This window comes from Ascaphus truei, chromosome 3 (assembly GCF_040206685.1).
Source record: "Ascaphus truei isolate aAscTru1 chromosome 3, aAscTru1.hap1, whole genome shotgun sequence".
Classification (NCBI taxonomy): Eukaryota; Metazoa; Chordata; class Amphibia; order Anura; family Ascaphidae; genus Ascaphus; species Ascaphus truei.
The window spans coordinates 153,499,072-153,520,879 of record NC_134485.1 but is presented as its reverse complement, the minus strand read 5'-3'; the positions used below and the strand labels follow the sequence as shown (position 1 = coordinate 153,520,879).

Sequence of the window (21,808 nt, the reverse complement as noted above, 5' to 3'; positions counted from 1 at the left end):
TTTTCTTTTTGTTTAAATGCTCAATAAGGACTACAATGTCAGGTCCGTCACCAGAATTCCCTGTGACCTGTCAAGGTGATTGGGGGGACATGACCGTTTCTTGAGCAGGTAGTAGGGGACCTACCTGTTCATGCTGTTGGGTCCACCCTTGTTAAGATTGTTAAACTGGATTTGGCCGCAATGCACCCCCCACCCCCTTCCCCGAAATCAAATCTGCACAAATTAATAAGTACCAAATGTCAGGAATTTTTTCAAAAGGACTCACATATGAAACTTTAGAACATATAACACTCTTTTATTGATGCATCATTTATGTTTAAATGCATTTACACACAATATTTTAAATTCTGCATATTGGAAAGCAGTTCATGCAAAAAATGTATTAATGAGTATACAGTATACTGTACATTTTACATTTTGTCCAAAAGCAAACACACAATAGAATGAATGTTGCTTTTCACAATACAATACAATACAGAACATATCTCTGCATAAAAACAATTTATTAATGAAAGTTTTTACCTTTTTTTAACAAGTGTTTTTCAGAAAACCCCAAATTTCAAAAGTACTGAAAATGCCTGTCTGAAATGTTCACATGGCTACTTTTTTAAAACTGTATCTGTACAAAAAGCTTCAAAGGTAACTGAAGTAGCACCAACTATGTAGCATATTTATAATATGGCTGCACAATGAGCTTCATGCACATGAAGTGATATGAAGAGAGAACATAGAACAGTCAAATACCATAAGAATCTATACATCAGGTTTCCAAAATAATAAGTTCTAGTATTTGGTGCGTGCTGACCCTTAGTTCTCCTAAAGTCCCTTATAGTTTATCTCTCCTGCAGCTTGTCGGTTCTCCCGTGATCAGCGGAGTCAATAATTAACACTAAAGCACAAAAGGAAAACGCAAGGAAATAACTATCAATAAAAAGATTTAGGGGCCTATGCAGAGAGCAGCGCTATTTCAAAATTCGCCATTTTTTGGAGAAAATCGCGCAGAAAACAGCAGAAAATGGCGAGTTACGAAAAACGCGCCAATTTTTCTTTTCTATTTCTAAAACTCGCCTCGCGGCTGGCGAGAACCTCCATCTCGCCAGTTTTAAAAATATCCTAATGCAGAGACGCGCGAACGGCATCTAGCGGCTGTTACCGCCAATAAAATGGCGCGATTGTCTAGAAGCTGCCGCTCGCGGCCATAGCAAAGGGGAAAAAAAGGCGCGATTTTTTTTTTACACATTTCTGAAGCGCGCATCTCGCCAATTTAAACTCGCCACACGCATTCATGTTAAACATAGCAGAATTCGCACATTTCTGCATATGGAGAATAAAACTCTCCAAAAAAGCTACTTTTTAATAAACTCGCCAATTTTAAAATTCGCTGCTCTCTGCATAGGCCCCTTAGTACTTTATGTAAAAAATACACATAATAAAAACGTTCATATCACAAGTTATAATCGGTTCTGATCCCCCCCTTAACAGGCTCCAGTTGTTTAGTCTGCCAGGTCCTAGCTGGTGGAAAAGGGGAGAGGTTGTCTCCCAGGCACCCAGATGCAAAGAGGGTACAGGGTGGCTGAAGGAAAATCCGTTATTTCCTCCCCTGGCTTCAGCACCGAGAGGAACCTTTCCTCTGCCAGGTACACTGAAGCCTTGTGACTGGATAATACACCATCTGCACCATTTTGCAGCAGACTTCCCCGGGAAGCTTTCACGCCCTGAACTGTTATCTCCGGTCTTTGGTGAACTTCAGGCCTGGAAGACGAACGAAATGAAACGTAACGCACCCCAGGTTTCAAATCCTTTGTCTCAATTTATTACTCATAGGGTAATGACTTTTATACAGAAAAAAAAAGATATTGGTTAGAGGCTTAACATAGGTGTATCATAAGCGTGACATAGGCGTATACTAGGTGTGTCTTGGGCGTAGCTTTGATTAGAGGCGTGATTTAGGGGCAGGACATATTAGTGGCGTGACTTTTGAGACGTGTCTTTTCCAATACAAGCAATTGTCTGAATACATAGCTTATTCATTGTCTGTTATCAAAAGAGACCTTGAGTCTTAGCAACTTTATTACACTATTTTGCTTCTTGCAGAGAACCATTGTATTATATTCTACTAAAACACCAGGAAATTGACATCACAAAAGTATCTAGTAATATCCTGACCAGGAAGAAAGGAAATGCAATTTAGCAGAGAAACTGAGTACATTTATGAATTATATTTCAGCAAAAGGCTGACTACAGAATCTTAACTAGTTATGACCATACAAAATGGAAGCTTAACATGAGTGAAGATTCTGGCCTGACATACTGGTCCTAACAATTCCCTCCTTTTTGTTCTCTAATAGAACAAATACCCTTACTAGGTACGCTTCTCTATGACTATGGCCTTATGGGGACCAATAGTATCATAGACTCTGTTCATGGCCACATATGAATTATTAGTTGCATACATGGCGTGAGATGAAACTGAAGGTTTCCTTGAGACAAATGAAAGCATTGCACACTTAGCCCAGTGAAAAATAACAAAAATTGCTGCGATTATACTAATCACTACAATAAAACCATAGAAAATTTTCATACCCAATTCTCTGATCCAACTAGTGAGTCCTGACATCCAATTTAAGCTAAGGCCTGAGGATTCTTTACGCATCCTTGCCTGAATTTCCTGTAACTTATCCATATCTTTATGAATAGCCTGGAGGTTGGAATAGCGCCAGACTCATCTTCAATATAGGCACAGCACTTCTGTCCTACAAGTTTACAAACACCTCCTTGTGAGGCTAGCAGATAATCAAGAGCCATTCTATTCTGTAATAATACTGTTCGGATCTGCTCTTGTTCATTAGTCAGACGGATAATAGCATCATTTGTCTGATTAAGAGCATCATTAATATTTACCATAACATCACTTAATTTAGAATAGAGATCTAGAACACCTAAACTAGGTATAAAAACCCTAGCTGCAAAGCGGGTTGGACTAATGGTCCTAGTCAGATCTTTTCGATTTCTCAGCCTTCCTTGGGGTAATGTGTAAGATACATAGAAAGTGGGAAGGATGAATCCCAGATAACAAAGGGCAGTGTGATTGCAGGGTACAATCTTAGTGGCCCACATGCCACACAACCAATAGAGATATATATATATATCATTAAATATTTCTATAGATTAGAAAATGGCTTACATCTCAATATGTCACATAATCTAAGGGTCAGCTATTTGTGAGAATTGGTGGGGGCTAATTTCTGCTAAGAGCGACTGCACAAACATTCTTCTTGCACACATCTTTCATACTGCATTTACTCAGAATGGCAAAACGGACCAAAATGGCTGCTATGGTCAAAATGGCTGACTTGTGATCTTTTCCTTGTGGTTGACTCACGTCCCTTTGTGACCTCCCACCTTCCTCATATCCAGTCTTCTCAGTCCTCCCATATCCTTAAGAGACAGTCTATTTAAAGAACAGAACAGTTAACCGTTTCATAGTCCTGATGGACCAAGATGTCCAAGAAGTGAATAACTTCATTCCTTTCTTTTCTGGCCATTATATCAGCCCAGTTGATTTCTTCTTCGGTCTCTTCTTCTGGGGGACTGGCGACATCATCACCGCAGAGAGGCATAGCGTCGGTGGGGATTGCAACGCACTTCTGGATCAGAGTTTTGCTGTACTTAATACATAGAGAGCAATGAGTAGGACAAACACACACATACAAAAACATTCGCTAGCTTCGCTCAAAGCAAATCAATCCAACCACCAAGTCCCCATGGTCCCTAAATCCTGGATAAATACACAACATTGTGCTTTAACTAGGGCGCATACATGTCCCTCCTTTTGAGGCTAAAATATAGTCTAGAGCTATTTTATTGTGCGGGGTCATTAATTTAAACTATACCTATTCTTGGTTAAGTGAGTAAATGTCTGTGGCTGTATGATTTAGGATATCCCTGTAAACCTGTCATACAGTAACCCAACTCCTACATTTGGGAATAAATTCCTTGAAACTTATTCTTCCCATAGACTACTTTTTAGCACATGTGTATTGGGTGCATCTCTTCTGTTTCTAACTCTACCTGTGAGCAATTAACATAACCGTGTGTTTGACTGGTCAAGCATTCTCCCACCGGGATATCATTCTGCAGGGAGATTCTATTAACCTAGAAATCCAAACAAAATAAACAAAGTTAAACAAATAATACCTTATACTATTTTGTAATCCTTATGGGACGCCACGTACACAAACATAATGGAGCATACATTGTAACTGAAAAATAATAAAAACCTGTAAAAATAAAAAGTTCAAAGTTCGTGTGTTGAGGCCTGGACATTTTTGCCTATAATCTTTTTCCCTTGATGATTAGTGGTCGGAGAGTATTGCGTCCATCAAAACACTTATTTGCAGGTGCTATGTCTTTGTCTTTATTAGCTGTTTGTGCTTAGACTGGCACTATTTTGACGTGCGTGATGTGTATCCATGATGATAAGAAATTTTTTACTGCAATGCTGGTGATGAGTAGTATTTAAATGGCCTTTTCATCTGGGATGAAGAGCGTACTTGCGTAGAAAATGCTTGACCATTAACCCGTCTTGCGTAGGTGCACTTTCAGCTTTAACCTGTGCCTAGAAAGACTCAAAAATATATATTAGTTGCATGCAATACTTATTAATTGTTTTATTACCAATAACATGGTCCTTAATTCGTTACTTTGAACTACTGATGGTCATAACTCATCCCATAAGTGTCTCATGGGGAGAGAATTTATACCTAGAAATAAATTCTTGTATTAATATGGTTACTACTATTATTAGCATCCGCATATTAAACAGAGATATTCCCTATTAACGCTCCTCAAATTTTAAACTAAGCAACCAATGTGGACTTGACTTTGCTACAATCCAAGTTCCTAAAACTTGGTACCTCAGCCTGTGCCAAACCAATTGCTTCCATAATCAACTCTATCCTGTCTGCAGGCCATATCCCTAAGACCTGGAAAACTGCTAGAGTTGTCCCAATCTTCAAAAAATGGGGACAAAAACACTGTCTCAAACTACAAATCAATCTCTCTTCTCCCAATACACACTTACTCTCATTCATACCTAACTGCCATCTGCCATTTTCTCTGATGCAAATGGTGTCAACCTTTTAGTCATTTAATACTAACTAACCTTAAAACTCGCCCCACAAATAAAGCATCCCAACAGCCTGCACTCATGGCTATTGTCCCACACCCACAGTCACTCCTGGCTTTCACCTCAAACAGTCCACTGTAACTATTCTGCTAAAAAATGTGAAATGCCTTGTATATAATATATATACCCTGTTCACTTATGCAATTATATATCCCCTGTCCTTTAACTCTATTTCCAGGACATACCCAAAAACAAATAAATGGTTACAAAATTATAAATTTGGCAGATATGATATATCCCTCAACATAGGGACGGCTTGCTACCTGCTTTGCTGTGACATCTGCAAAGGTATTATTATTATTTACCAGGGGCCCGTCAGCCCTTGGAGTTAACATTGCTATAATAAATTCTGAACCTGCTGTGCATTGTATATCATTTACAACATACACTGGCGACACACTTTATTCGAGCTTGGCTAGTCCCACGAATTCGGGTATACCCGGGTGTATTGAGGTTTGTGACTGTTTTCTGCCCGAGTACATTGAGTTATTTTCCAAGCAGGGATTGAAGCATTTTATTCCCGCTGGCTGCAATACTGCACAGTATATATATATAAACTGCATTACAATTCATGAATTTATGCCATCTGGTAGACACGCGAAGCATTGCAGCCTATTAAATCCTAATCATTATCATTTAACAGATCAGCCGCCCATCAGCCAGGCATGAACCCAGGCTGGGAAGGCAAATGCAACGGGGCTTGTCAGAGGTTAGTAGTGGCTTATTCCAGGTATCTGCCAGGTACATACCGGGTATTTGCTCGAATAAAGTGTGTCGGTGCAGTATCAAGTTCATATCAAATCCCTCTATAGGAATTTCAGAAAGACCTTCAATAACCTATGTATGTATCTCCCCTCTTTTGTTCATATATTATCTATATATGTGAACAAAAATATAAAAACACAAAAATAGTTATGAAAACAGGTTGCTTTGATATATAGCAAAATAAACTGGTAAATAGATTTGTATGTGTAGTGACTATAAAAATATTTACTGCTTGTGTTAAAAGAAAAAGCCTGCAGTAGGTCTTTTAACAAATGTGGCATTTGCAATATAAGAAAAAAAATCCTGAAATCCTGAACAAAAGATTTCCTTTTAAAATAGACAAATAATGTTGAACTCTTTGCAAAGTGCTGAGCACACGGCCAGCATTAACTTTTAAAGACACTCTGACTTTAAAAAGAAAAAAAAATAATTTTCAAAGCGCCTTTTTTTTTTTCTGGGAAAACAACCAGAAACCTCAAAGTAAAGATAACGGAAAATGGGTTTCACTGTCTAATTCATATTAACTGCTGGATTAATCCTCACACAGGGGATTGTAACATTAGTTTAATGTTAAATATGAAGCTTTCCACGCTGTCCTAAAACTGCATTTTGTATGGTCTTTCAAAAATTAAATAACGGGAATATTTTAAATTACTTATAAACACCAAGTCTATGCCTACAAGAGCATGCAACATTCTTTCACTCATTCCTCTGAATGCCTTCTGAAAGAAATCTCATATTCCTGCAAACTTCCATCAATACAATTGCTATCCCGTCTTGTATGGCTTCTACACTGCTTATTTAATGGAGACAATTCTCGCTAAAATAACTGACCTTCATGCTGCTAAAGACAGATATCATCACACTCCGCTCACACCACGCACACCCTCCTTTTGAAGCGCTATGTACATTAATGGCGTTATATACATATATAATACAATATATTAATTCAAACAGTGCTTATGAGCTCTTACAAGCATTTTAAACAAAAACAGCCCCAAATATATCTTAATCCTGTAGAAATAAAATTGAAATGTGTTATCTTACTGCTTTACGGAAAAGAAGACAGTTCTACATTACCTTTTTACTCATGAATAAACTGCTTAAGCACAGAGCTAGTTAATTTTAATGTGAATGCTTCGCATTCTTTAAACTGTAAGGGAGAGGCTGTGACTCTCCTTTTATTAAGATAGAAATACCACAAACGAAAAGAAATGTGTCCGGTTTAAAAAGTATCTGCCTGGCCAGGACGAATAAACCTTTCAAACTATAACCAGGGACCGAGCTGAATATACTCCCCTTCCGTTGTGAGGTATTTCTCCCTTATTCGGTGTACACCTTTTTAAAACCTTTTAAAATTTAGATTTCATCATGAGCAACTAATATTCATATTTTTTGTACAGATGTTAATCAGCATGACCACACAGTATCTTTCACACAAGAAATCATTCAGGAAAAAATTCATCAGGGTTACAAACAAGCTTTACATAAAGTAGCGGTGTTTTTTTTTTTTTTTTACAGAGACTTTCACTCTGAGCCCCCACGGGCAAAGCAGCACTTCCCTGCTTTTGACTGATAGTAGCACACTCTCTGCCAATGACCAAAACCACCACAATTAAAACATACACCATTATTCTGAGCTATTCTCCCTGATTGATTTCTGGGACCAGCATAAGATCTCCGTCTATTCTGCCCTCTGCCTTGTAAATACATTGCCTTATTTTCATGCAGAGAACAACCTTCTGCATATTCGACAAACGGGTAATGACTAGCTGTCTGAGCAACAAATTCCTCAGGAATCCGACCAGATTTAAACTCGCATTTAAAAATGTGTACATTCCTAGGCTTCCGTCCAGAGTCATTCTTACTCATGCAAGCACCCATTAGTAACTTAAAGAAAAACAGCTAAATTATGACAAATAATTGCAATATTTATACTTACACAATATACAATGGTCGTTCAGCTAGATCAGAGATAACAGTCCAGTCGTGCACAGAATTTACTGGACTCTTACCAAAAATTCTGTTTAAAAGGGCCTATCCCAATTCTTCAGTCACAATTTAGGTCTATTAAATTCCCAGAGGGGGTGAAGCATCATATATAATTTTTTTTTACATATATACTCACAACCTCTGTGAACTTCCCACTTCTAGACGCCAAAACTGAAGGAAAATCCGTTATTTTCTCCCCTGGCTTCAGCACCGAGAGGAACCTTTCCTCTGCCAGGTACACTGAAGCCTTGTGACTGGATAATGCACCATTTTGCAGCAGACTTCCCCGGGAAGCTTTCACGCCCTGCAACTGTTATCTCCGGTCTTTGGTGAACTTCAGGCCTGGAAGACGAACGAAATGAAACGTAACGCACGCCAGGTTTCAAATCCTTTGTCTCAATTTATTACTCATAGGGTAATGACTTTTATACAGAAAAAAAAAAGATATTGGTTAGAGGCGTAACATAGGCGTATCATAAGCGTATCATAAGCGTGACATAGGCGTATACTAGGTGTGTCTTGGGCGTAGCTTTGATTAGAGGCGTGATTTAGGGGCAGGACATATTAGTGGCGTGACTTTTGAGACGTGTCTTTTCCAATACAAGCAATTGTCTGAATACATAGCTTATTCATTGTCTGTTATCAAAAGAGACCTTGAGTCTTAGCAACTTTATTACACTATTTTGCTTCTTGCAGAGAACCATTGTATTATATTCTACTAAATCACCAGGAAATTGACATCACAAAAGTATCTAGTAATATCCTGACCAGGAAGAAAGGAAATGCAATTTAGCAGAGAAACTGAGTACATTTATGAATTATATTTCAGCAAAAGGCTGACTACAGAATCTTAACTAGTTATGACCATACAAAATGGAAGCTTAACATGAGTGAAGATTCTGGCCTGACATACTGGTCCTAACAGTGGCCAAGGAAGGGAAGTAGGAAGGGGGCTTGGGGATAATAAGGGATTGAGCAGGGAGAAAGTCCTGTCAGGACAGGCGCAACTGCAGTCAAACCGCCGAACGCGGCATTCTCGTGGAGGTGACACTTCCTGACGAAGCGTCAAATGACATGAAATGCATAGAGGCGGAGTCTTCTGGTTCTGTGACACGTGATGCCGGACCTCTGACGTCAGCTTCCCCCCCGAGGATGCCGTGATCGGCGGTTTGGCTGCAGTTGCGGCTGTCCTGACAGGACTTTCTCCTTGCTCGGTCCCCTAGGCCCTTATTATCCTCAAGCCCTCCCCCCCCTCCTACTTCCTTTGTTGGACACCCTGTACCCTCTCTGCATCCGGGTGCATGGGAGACAACCTCTCCCCCTTTTCACCAGCTAGGACCTGGCTGACTAAACAACTGGAGCTTGTTATGAACTAGATCAGAACCGATATGCAAGTTTTTTTTATGTGTATTTTTTACATAAAGTACTAAATCCTTTTATTGGTAGTTCTCTCCTTGCTCTTTCCTTTTTTTTGCTTTAGTTACAAAATAATAAGCCATACACAGCACCATACAAAGTTTAGCCATCACAAGAAGTGTGCGTTGATCAGTTACAAGTGTGACCTGCTTCAGCTTGAAACTTCATCTCATCTTTCCTCAGTGGGAAGGCATCAATGAGAGTGAAAAGATCTACATTGTTGACAGGGAAAGCATAGCGCTCCTTGTCCATACCATGTTTGTCCATAACCACCATTTGAAACTTGTTTTGGGGAATTTGCAGGAGCAACCTAGGGATAAGAAGAATATACAAGAAATGTGAAACACGGGCTGATGCTATATAGTCCAAAGCAGCCGACTTGAATGGGGGGGGGGGGGTCAGAAGATTACACTACATTCGGCTGCTTTGGTGGTTATAAAATAAACCCCTTAAAGAGATGGTCAAATGTTGTATTGTATACAGTATATAGCTCTCTGTATTTTTGAATAATCCACATGCTCCCACTGTAAGGTGCTGCATACATGTATGGCACTATACTAATAATATAATAATTTCACTATGGTATTTTTTTTAGTGACAATAATAATAATAAAACAATATATTATTCAGGTTCTGTTTCTCTATAGTATTTTATTATTTTTTGTATACTAAAACTTTCCAAGCCACACTGAGCTTCATATTCTTTCAGTCTTTTATAAATTCGTACAAAAAGAATCAGATAAGGATTAAGCTTCAGAACTATATACAGTATTTTCCCAATATTTTCTAGAATGTCATTTATTTTTTGAGATATTGGAATTAAATGGCAGCGCTTCCTAATATTAAGAATCCAGGAAAGGTAAATGATCATTAGTTTGACTTTAAATCTTTATTTGGAAGACTACAATAGTCGGTATTGTTAAAAAAAAATTAATAAAATAGAGAAGGATTTCAAAAAATTTACATACATCATTTTACATTTCTTTTCACCATACCTGAGTTGTAATCCTAATGCAGGAGGTAAAAGCCTTCGTCCTATTCTTCCAATGTAAGTTGGATATATCCCAAACAATTCAATTACTGTCACATGTCGTAAGTCCAGGCCACATTGAGCTTGCTGATATTAGAAAGGAAAAATAGTGACCACTTATTCTTAAAAGAGTAGATAACTCCAATGTGCGCTTAGGGAACAGTAGTGGTCAAATATCATTTGGCTTATGAACACCAGTCCTTATAATAGTGTAATAGTGTTATAGTTCAGCTTTCCTTATTAAGTGGTCCCTCCTTCTGCAAATGCTCAGAATAGTACAAGAAATAACATAGGATCACAGAAAGAAAAAGGTTACCAGGCTAAGTGGCACTCAAGCTTCTATGTGATATAATTGGAAGAATCGTAAAACTAAGTTTTAATTGGTATATAATAAATTAATGTGCTCCTAAACAATGGCGAATTAACAAATTGGTGATCGGGAGACTGGGCCCTAAATGCCTGCTATAAATGAAGGATTTATGATACACAGTCCATGCGCTCCATGTCACATAATGGTGATCTAAATACGAGGTGTGAGGTATTAGTATAGTAATGGGTGCTATGACACTGCAGTCAAGTGATAATCTAGCCCCATTAAAAACCACATTAGTAGATTGTCTCAGACATGTACCTAAATATTGGTAGTGTTGTCCTGCTGGGATGTCAGTGTGACATGATAGGGGTCTGCTTGCAGAGTAAATAGTGGAAGCACATAACCCTCGACCTGTGCATTAAGTATCTGTAGGTCCTCTAGTGGTTACTTGAGAAAGTACATATCTGCCTGTCAGTTTCCCCTGTTGTCCACAGCACAGTCCTGTCAGTCTCGGCTGAGGGGTTCCGCTATAGTCTGGTAAGTATTAACCCCTGGTCCAAGTGGAGATACAAGATATACGTGATCTGACAGTAATAAGGCTTTAAATAGAGATACAGAGGTTTACAACATATGATGTACTGGGATAATTAACCCTCTTAATCGCGAGGCAGTTGTCAACACCTTATATTCAGCCAGAGGTAGAGTCTGTTTGTAGCAATATATCATAGTCTTGTCTGTATTAAAGGCTCAGTCACTAGGTAGCATACCTACAATGGGTCTGCAGCCGTTATTAACTGCGAGCCCCAATACTTCGTAATTTTGTCTTTAATAAGCAATGGCTGAAATAATGATAGTGTCACGGATATATTAGTGTCTTTTGATCTCTATTTACAGCTATTGGCACTTTGGCCATAGATCACGAAACAGAGGTCATAATGTCTAAACCTCCATCCACATCCCCTCGGGCAATGGCGACCTCGGACAAATGCCATAAAACTACAGCAGGGTGATGTTAGTTAATGCAGTGACATCATTTAGTTAATCAAGGTTATATAAGATCCCTACACTAAGTGTTCCATTCTTCTTGGTGCTGAGGAAGGTCCACAGGGAACAAAATGGTTAAGATGTATTTTTGTTATTAACTGTTGCTTTGCCTTTTGGTCCATTTGTTTGTCTTTGCTGATGGTGAAATATCATTTTCTCTGATCTGAAGAGATGACCCAGTGCCATTTAATCTGTCTCTGGGATGAAAAGTACCTTTGAAAGATTCACAGGTTGACCTGGTATATATTTGAAAACAGTAATCTTCTCTTCTCTTAGAAGTCTATTTTCTAATGTAAACAAATTTAATTGGGAGGGTCTTTCCTCATGTCAGATATTTCATCCCCTTTATTAATTTGGTGACTCTTCTATTATCACAAGCGTTACCGTAACAAAGCCTCAAAGGGTTGGGGGGGTGGATGGGTGAGTCATGCGCAGTAATCATCAGCTAGCTCCCTACCCAAAGAGGATTACAGAGAGGTGACTCAAAGCCAACAATAGGAAAATTAATGAATGGTTATGAGGATTACACGCAGGCGCAGAGAGGTAATGCTCGGCTAAGGACGATTAAAAGCACAATGACAAGCTTTAGAAACGAAATGGTTCTGGAGAGGTGTCGATAAGAGGTTCAAATCCTTGAGCGAGCCTTGTGTGTGTGTACGTGGGGGACGGGGTATAGGGTATACGAATGAATGCATGAAGGATTAGCTGTACTGTAGTTCAAAGACATGACATTTTCAACAGACAGGTCATCATAATAATTTGATCCCCACACCCCCAAATACATAAAAAGCACACAAATCAACCATGTGCAGTCAAACGCACAGTGTCGCAGTCAAAAGCTACAGCACAGATTGAATATCGTAGTATCAAGATGGTTTAGGCAGGCTTGTGGAGAAAATAAAAATAAAAATGACGATAACATTTTTTTTTGTTCACTCACTCTTGAACTTCGCAAGCAAGCAGTGGTGAAGTTATAGACGCATGCGCAGTAATCATCAGCTACCAAGCAGGAATGTGATTAAAACCAGAAAGACACACATTCAAAGGAATGGTGTGGGAGAGGTGTGCTGTACTATAGATAAGAAGTTGAAATACTGCAGTGCAGTAAATTAGCCTGTGTGTGTGCGGGGGCGAGCACTGTATATGCCGAAGGTGATACTGTTACAATACACGCCTATGCGTTTCAACAATGTTCAAATGAGACATACAGCACTGCACATGCATGTATAACTATGCAAATTTACAGTTACTGCGCGGGCACACGCAGACTGTGTACTGACGTACTGTAGGTTGAACTGCTAAAGTATTAGACTTTGAAGACAACAGCTCGCGAATGCCCCCCTGAGTTTTTAGACTGTGTTGCAGTAGTGCAGACAGCGCAAATAAAATGCTAATATTACAAGCGCTAAAATACCGGAACATATTCCGGGAAAAAAAATACTGCATCTGCCCACGGTTATCAGAGTTGCGCCGATACGGCCGCATTAGGAGAAAGGCGGCCGCGGCTTTATATTCATCCTATCGAGGCTTATCTAACCAAATATATTATGTGAAAGGATATATGTAAACCTTTATTTTCTGTGTGTAATAAGAATACACGTGTTTTAAAGCATAGACAAGGTCTCTGGACATGCAGGGCTGAGAAACCCTTTGTTCAGCCCACGTCTGGAAAAGTGGCTATTGCTGGGGGAGATGTGTTCTCAGCCCTTTGGAATTGTGAATCTGAGGGCAGGGCCATTGTTCAGCTCAGATTGAGTCATACATCTCCACAGGAGGTATCCAGCTGAAACGGGACCTTGAGGTTTTAAGACCCAACTGACTCAGGTCTCAGTGGATAGTTTGAATTTCCCACAGGCCTTTGTAGCTCGCTCTGCGATTGGTTCACATACTGCACCGACACACTTTATTCGAGCAAATACCCGGTATGTACCTGGCAGATACCTGGAATGCGCCACTCCTCACCTCTGACAAGCCCCGTTGCATTTGCCTTCCCAGCCTGGGTTCATGCCTGGCTGATGGGCGGCTGATCTGTTAAATGATAATGATTAGGATTTAGTAGGCTGCAATGCTTCGCGTGTCTACCAGATGGCATAAATTCATGAATTGTAATGCAGTATATATATATATATACTGTGCAGTATTGCAGCCAGCGGGAATAAAATGCTTCAATCCCTGCCTGGAAAATAACTCAATGCACTCGGGAAGAAAACAGTCACAAACCTCAATACACCCGGGTATACCCGAATTCGTGGGACTAGCCAAGCTCGAATAAAGTGTGTCGCCAGTGTAGCATCCATGATTGGTCCCACACGCAGCATCAACTCTGTGATTGGTCGCCACCCTTTCTCCATGATTTACTATGGAGACTGAATCTAGAAAAGTGGGCGGCTAATCTCAGTTCCACAGATCATTACTGGATTGGGGTGTAGATGAACTAAATGATGTTCTCTGAGGTTGGGCAAACACCCAAGACGAGGCTACGTGCCTTTCTGAAGCAGGAGATTTAAACTTGCGTGCTTGCATCTTGCAGCCAACACAAGTTCCTTATCCCCCACAATAGTGGAAGCTATGCCAGGTAAGCCATTACTGTGGCACAAGCACCTAGGACTGCTAGGATTCCCCCTGTATTTCCTGTTTGGTGTGAGTATAGCTCTGTTGGTGATATTATGTTACGACTGTTGGCTCTGGCTGAAATAAACCCCGTTTTTTTTTTATCTCTGTGTCCTGTCTGGTGCTTGATTCCCTGAAAAATCCCTGGTCTCCCATGACATCCATGTTTACCGTCAACCATAGAAACAGTGATAATGATAATAAAGGTTTGCCAGCACTCCAAACATTCCATTTCACTCAATGTATTCTTCCCCTGAGAGGTTCAGGCCTAAATAAGACTAATTACATAATGTATATGTTTAAAAAGTTAGCACTAGATAAAACCTTGAAGAAAAAAAAAAGATGTCTTTTCATATTAAGGGCCTCATGCACTAAGCGCCGAAAAAATCTCTTCGGCAAGTGTTGCCGATAGGCATGATTTTGGCGATTTGCCCACGCAGTATTCAGTAAGGGCCGAATCCATGCCAATCCCTGCCGAATTTCCGCGAAACTCCGCGAAAGCAAAACGCCGATGAGCCGGTGATAAAAAATCCTGGCTCCCAATAACCTGGCGTTAGGCCGTTTCTGCCGATATGTGTTTGCAGCAGAGAGAGACCCGCCTCTCTCTCTGCGCAAACATCGGCAAAATAAAAACATAAAAAAACAACTTTTACTCATAGTGTACATGTGCAGGGGGTCTCCGGAGCATTTAAATGTCCCGATCACGTGACCGCGGAATGTAAACAAATCAGAGGGATACCGGCACCCCCTAAAGGGGCCTGTATCTCAGGAAGCAGGGGGTCCCCGGACCTAAAACCAAAGTGGTTCCGCTCCGGAGACCCTCTGCACATCTACACTATGAATAAAACACACATATCAATAAACAATCATTCCTTACCTTTGCGGTTATCTGCTATGGTAACGAAGCAGCATGAATATATTTTTAATAATACTGTAAAGTGAGCAGGGGGTTCCCTGAGCTGAACCGCATTGCTTTGTGGACCAGGGATCCCCTGATTCCCGAGTTACAGGCCCCGATATGTGTCATCGTGTGGTAGTGTCACCGCCAACTTTATAGTATCCCATTCGCGCCGTGCCCGCTATAAATATGGCGGCGACACTATAACCGATGCCCCAAACAGGGGCCTGTAACTCTGGAATCAGGGGGTCTCTGAGCTACAAATCAATGCGGTTCAGCTCAGGAGCCCCCCTGCTTCCGCACAATATTATTAAAATACAGTACATAAATGCCGCTTCATTACCATAGCGGATATCCGCTAAGGCAATGAAGGGGTTAAGGCAGAATAGCATGTTTATTGGGGACATTTGTCCCCAATAAACATTGCAATAAAAAACATACACACCTTGTGTATTTAAAATACATAAACACCAATCAATACATTAAATACATATAACACTCACCCATGTCCGCCTGCCACGATGAAGGCCATCCTCTTCATCCTGTTCATGCCCCCTCTGCTGCTGCAAAACAGAAACAAGAATAAAAACATCCAATGTAATGTCCCCTAACCCCTTAATCACCATAGCGGTTATTAACCGCTACAGTCATTAAGGGGTTAACCCATCCTCACCCACCACTCGGGAGGCCTACATACCCTCCCCCACTACCACCCCACCCCGTGAGGCCTAACCACCCTCACCCACTACCCACAAAGGAGGCCTACCCACATAACCTTGGGGCCAATACCCCCTCCCCCAACCCCCAGTACCCACAATAAAAACAATACACTGCCCCACAATAAGCGTCATTAAATTTATTAAATACATTACCCACCGCCTGTGCCCCCCCCATAAATACATGATTTATTCTTTTATATACAGGGTTCATACCCCAGCCCCACGCGAGTCCCCGGCGGGCTGGCGGGTCACCTGACAGACCTACAGGGTACCAGCAACTTGTTTCACACAGGTTCTGGAGGCCTGTTGGTGGGTCCCGCCAAGCGCCATGGCCCTCAGGTGGTCTCCGCGGGTCACTGTGGGCCACAATTGGGTACCCACGGTAGGCCTGCAGATGTCTGGGAGCCCCAGGTCAGACCCACAGGTGTCTGCGGGGCCTCGGGTGGTTCTCACGGGGGTCTGGGGAACTCACGAGTGCTCACTATGGGTCCGCGGTGCCCCCACGGATGTGGGACCACCGCTACATCCCCGCACACTACGGGTCCGCGGTGCCCCCACGGATGTGGGACCACCGGTTCTTCCCCGCAGACTACGGGTCCGCGGTGCCCCCACAGATGTAGGAACACCGCTTCATCCCCGCAGGTGTCACCCATGGAACCACCAGCCTGATACCCGTGAGATACCTGAGGATACCGCAGGTGGTCTCCAGAGGTCTTACGCAGAACCAAGGTACCAACCCTGAATGTAAAAAAATAAACCTGGCCTATACATTCAATACATACATTGCCCCCCCCCCCCCAACACCTACAGTACAATAATGTGCAAAATAACTATTATCCAGATAGGGATAATAGATTATTTGCCCATTATTAAACCCATTAACTAGCATATTAAAATAAATAAGTACTACTGACCTCATCAATAAGAAGCCCCCGTCGCCAGCAACATCCTTGTCTTTCATTGCCCACAAAATAATATCCATTAACCCCTTATCGGATAATAACCGCAAAGGTAATTAAGGGGTTAAGCCACACTGGCCCGATACCCACCTTTCACCCATTCATTTGTACAGTGGCTTCATCATGCAACTATATATATATATATATATATATATATATATATATATATATATATATATATATATAAAATCAAAAAATAAATAGATGATACCGTTCTGTGGCTAACGAAATGCTTTTATTTGTGCGAGCTTTCGAGATACACTGATCTCTTCTTCCGGCGATGTTACAATGAATGAAGCAAGCAAAAGCTATACTATAAACAGTGTCTATTGGAATGTTATCTGTGCTGGTCCTTCCCCCGGTGTGGATGTGTTTTATTGCTGGAGGTGTCAAAAGGTTCCTGAAAGCAAGTGATGAAAGAGTGTATATGTGTATCAGTGTGAATTAACATGAATGGAAAGCCCACAGTATATACAGTGCTTTACAAAAGGTGTGTGTGGAGTGGGAGCGGATATAAATGGTGTGGGTGGGTGTGGAAATGTGAGAATTAGTAGCATAACTAAAAGTGTGTGTGGATACTATGTGGTCCCTATTGGTGTATAGGGATGGAAAAACAAGGAGTATAAGTATGTGTGAGAGACAGCTGTGTGTGCATACATATAGCACAGTATATACAGACATGGCCTATAGCGCTCATGGGAAGAGAGTTCACTTGTGTCAGTAAATTTATTTATATAGTTGCATGATGAAGCCACTGTACAAATGAATGGGTGAAGGGTGGGTATCGGGCCAGTGTGGCTTAACCCCTTAATTACCTTTGCGGTTATTATCCGATAAGGTGTTTAAGGGGTTAATTGATATCTGAATGTAATTGCAATGTATTGGCTATGTATTTTGTGGGCAACGAAAGACAAGGATGTTGCTGGCAACGGGGGTTTCTTATTGATGAGGCCAGTAGTACTTTACTTATTTTAATATGCTAGTTAATGTGTTTAATATTGGGCAAATAATCTATTATCCCTATCTGGATAATAGTTATTTTGCACATTATTGTACTGTAGGTGTTGGGGGGGGGGGGGGGTATGTATGTATTGAATGTATAGGCCAGGTTTATTTTTTTTACATTCAGGGTTGGTTCCTTGGTTTTGCGTGAGACCTCTGGAGACCACCTGCGGTATCCTCGGGTATCTCACAGGTATCAGGCTGGTGGTTCCCCGGGTGACACCTGCGGGGATGAAGCGGTGGTCCCACATCTGTGGGGGCACCGTGGACCCATAGTGAGCACTCGTGAGTTCCCCAGACCCCCGTGAGAACCACCCGAGGCCCCGCAGGCACCTGTGGGTCTGACCTGGGGCTCCCAGACATACGCAGGCCTACCGTGGGAATGCAATTGTGGCCCACGGTGACCCGCGGAGACCAACTGGGGGCCATGGCGTTTGGCGGGACCCACCAACCGGCCTCCAGAACCTGTGAAACAAGTTGCTGGTACCCTGTAGGTCTGTCAGGTGACCCGCCAGCCCACCGGGGACTCGCGTGGGGCTGGGGTATGAACCCTGTATGTAAAAGAATAAATCATGTATTTATGGGGGGGCACAGGGGGTGGGTAATGTATTGAATAAATGGGGCTGTGTATTGTTTTTATTGTGGGTACTGGGGGTGGGGGGAGGTGGTATTGGCCCCAAGGGTATGTGGGTAGGCCTCCCTTGTGGGTAGTGGGTGAGGGTGGTTAGGCCTCACGGGGTAGGGGTTAGAGTGGGAGGGTATGTAGGCCTCCCGAGTGGTGGGTGAGGGTGGGTTAACCCCTTAATGACTGTAGCGGTTAATAACCGCTATGGTGATTAAGGGGTTAGGGGACATTACATTGGATGTTTTTATTCTTTTTTCTGTTTTGCAGCAGCAGAGGGGGCATGAACAGGATGAAGAGGATGGCCTTCATCGTGGCATATTTAATGTATTTATTGGTGTTTATGTATTTAAAATGGGCACATTCACTATTATCCATTCGTGGATAATAGTAATTGTGCCCATTACTACACTGTATGTGTTAAGGGGGGGGGGTTATTTATTTATAAGTATGTATGTGTTTCGACATTAATTGGGGGGGGAGGCACATAATTGGTACTGTAGGCCTGCGGGTAACACCCGAGGGCCCCCGCTGGCCTATAGTGTCATTGATGTGCATATATGTGTATGTTAGTGGTTATAGGGGTTGTTGGGGTAATATATATTTATATTTATTTATTTAGATATATTTATTTATTTAGTGTGGGGCTGTTGTGTGTGATTTTTTTTTATTGTGGGTAGCGGGTGTGTGTGAAGGGGGTATTAGCCCCAACGGTGGTTGTTTAGGGCTTGCGGGTGGGTAGTGGGAGGCCTTAACCCCTTCATGACCGTAGCGGTATTAACTACTACGGTCGTGAAGGGGTTAAGTGCACCCGCAACCCCCCCGCAAGCCCTAAACAAACAACAAGGGCCAAATACCCCCTTCACCCACCCCCGCTACCCACAATAAAGCTGGCACAGTGGGTTAACCACTTCATTGCCTTAGTGGTTAGCCGCTAAGGTAATGAAGTGGCCTTTACATGCATTTTTCCTGCCTCGGATGCATGCCGGGGGTCTCCGGTGCTGGTATCAGCTCCAGAGACCCCGGCATCAATCACAGACAGGAAAAAGGCCTGATTTTTTCTAAGTGTCGCCCTTGCCGATGCTTCTCCCCACCGTCCCACTTACTTTGAGTTGGCTTGGACGATTTGCCGAAAAAATGGCTTTTCGAGACTGCCGATCAGCTGCGATAAGCACCGAAAACAGGATCGGGGCTACTAGAATACAGCCGTTTTAAAAAAAGTGGCGAAAGGTGCCGAAAAGTGGCTTATCGCCAGCCGCCTGACGATAATTTTTTATCAGGGACAAAAAATGCCGATTTTGGCAAATTATCGGCGCTTACTGAATACCAAAGGCATATTGTGGCGATAAAAAACACACAGCTGTATTTAAAACATTCAGGTCTTAAACTTCCATCGGCATTCTATCCCAAACATGTGAAAGGAAAAATTTTAGAAGTGTTTTCTCAGTTGGTTTTGAAAGGTTTTGAAGAGTTAACTAAAAAAGAGCATAAATATCATCATAACCTAAGTAAAAATGAGAGGGAAGCCCTTAAAAATTTAACAGAGAACACGGATATAGTCATCAAACAGGAAGACAGGGGGCGGGGGGAGTGGCCATTTTAAATAGATGTGATTATATAGGGGAATCTAACAGGATTTTAGAAGATGTCATGACTTATGAAAAATTGACAAAAGATCCAACTCATGAATTTTTGAAAAAATTAAAGTTTCTGTTAGATAAAGGTAAAATGTATGGAGTACTGTCAGAACAAGAATATAACTTTCTGTGGAAAGAGAATCCTACAAGACCAATATTTTACCATCTACCTAAATTGCATAAGAGCCTAACAAACCCTCCAGGTAGACCTATTATAGCAGGTATCGATTCGAGTGTTTCAGTCCAGCAATACCCAAGAGAAGGAACACTGAGAATCCACTCCTACCATCAGGCCCGGCGGTTCTCGACGCACCAAAAGTGACGTGACGGGAGCCCCGGCGTGGATACAGTGTTTCGGTGAAGCGGAGGACAACGAGGAACCCAGGAGATCGCGACTCCCTGTATACCTGTTACCCGCTATCCATTTTCGCCTATTTTGATCATACAGAGTGTAAGCCTTCATTTGTATATCTATTGTCAGAATGTAATACTGTCTACACTATATGGTCTTTTTCCTTTTCTTCCTTAGAAGTTAGTGGCTGGTGGCTGCTGCATATTCACAGGGTACACCCAACCCTTAAGTTGGATGGCTGCTTGATTTTGGCTACTTTCATGTGAGTAGTCATTTTTTGAGCCTCGCACACAGAATCACTGTATTTTAACATTACTGCTGTACTATGTGATGTTTTCATTTATTTTTTATGACTACAAGACACGCTCCCCTGGCATTTTTTGGAGTTACAGTACCTAAGCCTGATGGGTCAATATGGTTTTGTAATGATTTTAGAAAAGTCAATGAAGTCTCGAAGTTTGACGCCTATCCTATGCTGGTAGACGAGTTAATTGAGAGGTTGGCGAGGGCCCGTTTTCTAACCACTTTAGATCTTACAAAGGGTTATTGACAAATCCCATTAACAGAGTCAGCAAAAGAGAAAACAGCCTTCTCCACACCTGATGGCCTCTTCCAGTATACTGTTTTATCCTTCGGCCTTCATGGGGTGCCTGCAACCTTCCAAAGGTTAATGAATACATTTTTACAGCCGCACTCGAACTATGCCTCAGCGTACTTAGATGATGTGGTAATTCAGAGTCCAGATTGGGACTCATATCTACAAAAGGTTGAGGCAGTGTTGAGAACCTTTCGGGAAGCGGGTCTTACAGCCAACCCAGCTAAATGTTCAGTCGGCTTGGCAGAAGCAAAATATCTTAGCAATGTTGTGGGAAGGGGTACTGTAAAACCCCAGCTCAATAATGTTGAAGCCATTGAGAATTGGCCCCGTTCCGTTAAAAAAAAAACAGGTTAGGACATTTCTAGGCATTGTAGGTTACTACAGGCGATTTATACCCCATTTTGCAACCAGGGCTGCACAGCTTTCAGATTTAGTAAAAACAAGGGCATCCGATGTGGTAAAATGGAGCGGTGGTGCGGAAACCGCATTTTTAGACCTACGTACAGCGCTCTGTAGTCACCCAGTCTTGGTATTCCCGGATTTTACGAAATATTTTTTTCTGCAAACGGATGCCTCCGATGTAGTTCTCGGAGCAGTCCTGTCCCAGTTTTTAGGAGATGAAGAACACCCGGTCTTGTATTTAAGTCGCAAGTTGTGTCCCCG

At 41.7% G+C, this 21,808-nt stretch overlaps 1 protein-coding gene across 5 annotated transcripts in view; it reads right to left on the bottom strand.

Annotated features, from left to right (window-relative positions):
- Positions 1-8,325: 8,325 nt before the first annotated feature.
- SRPX (sushi repeat containing protein X-linked) overlaps positions 8,326-21,808 on the bottom strand; it is a 263,953-nt gene continuing 250,470 nt past the window's right edge. For all 5 annotated transcript variants that reach the window (XM_075589678.1, XM_075589677.1, XM_075589675.1 and 2 more), the window contains 2 exons: positions 10,357-10,478; positions 8,326-9,671 (listed from right to left, as the gene is read on the bottom strand). In XM_075589678.1, the coding sequence (XP_075445793.1) occupies positions 9,491-9,671; positions 10,357-10,478 (303 nt within the window). In that variant the 3' untranslated portion in view covers positions 8,326-9,490. The remainder of the gene's footprint in view (positions 9,672-10,356; positions 10,479-21,808) is intronic.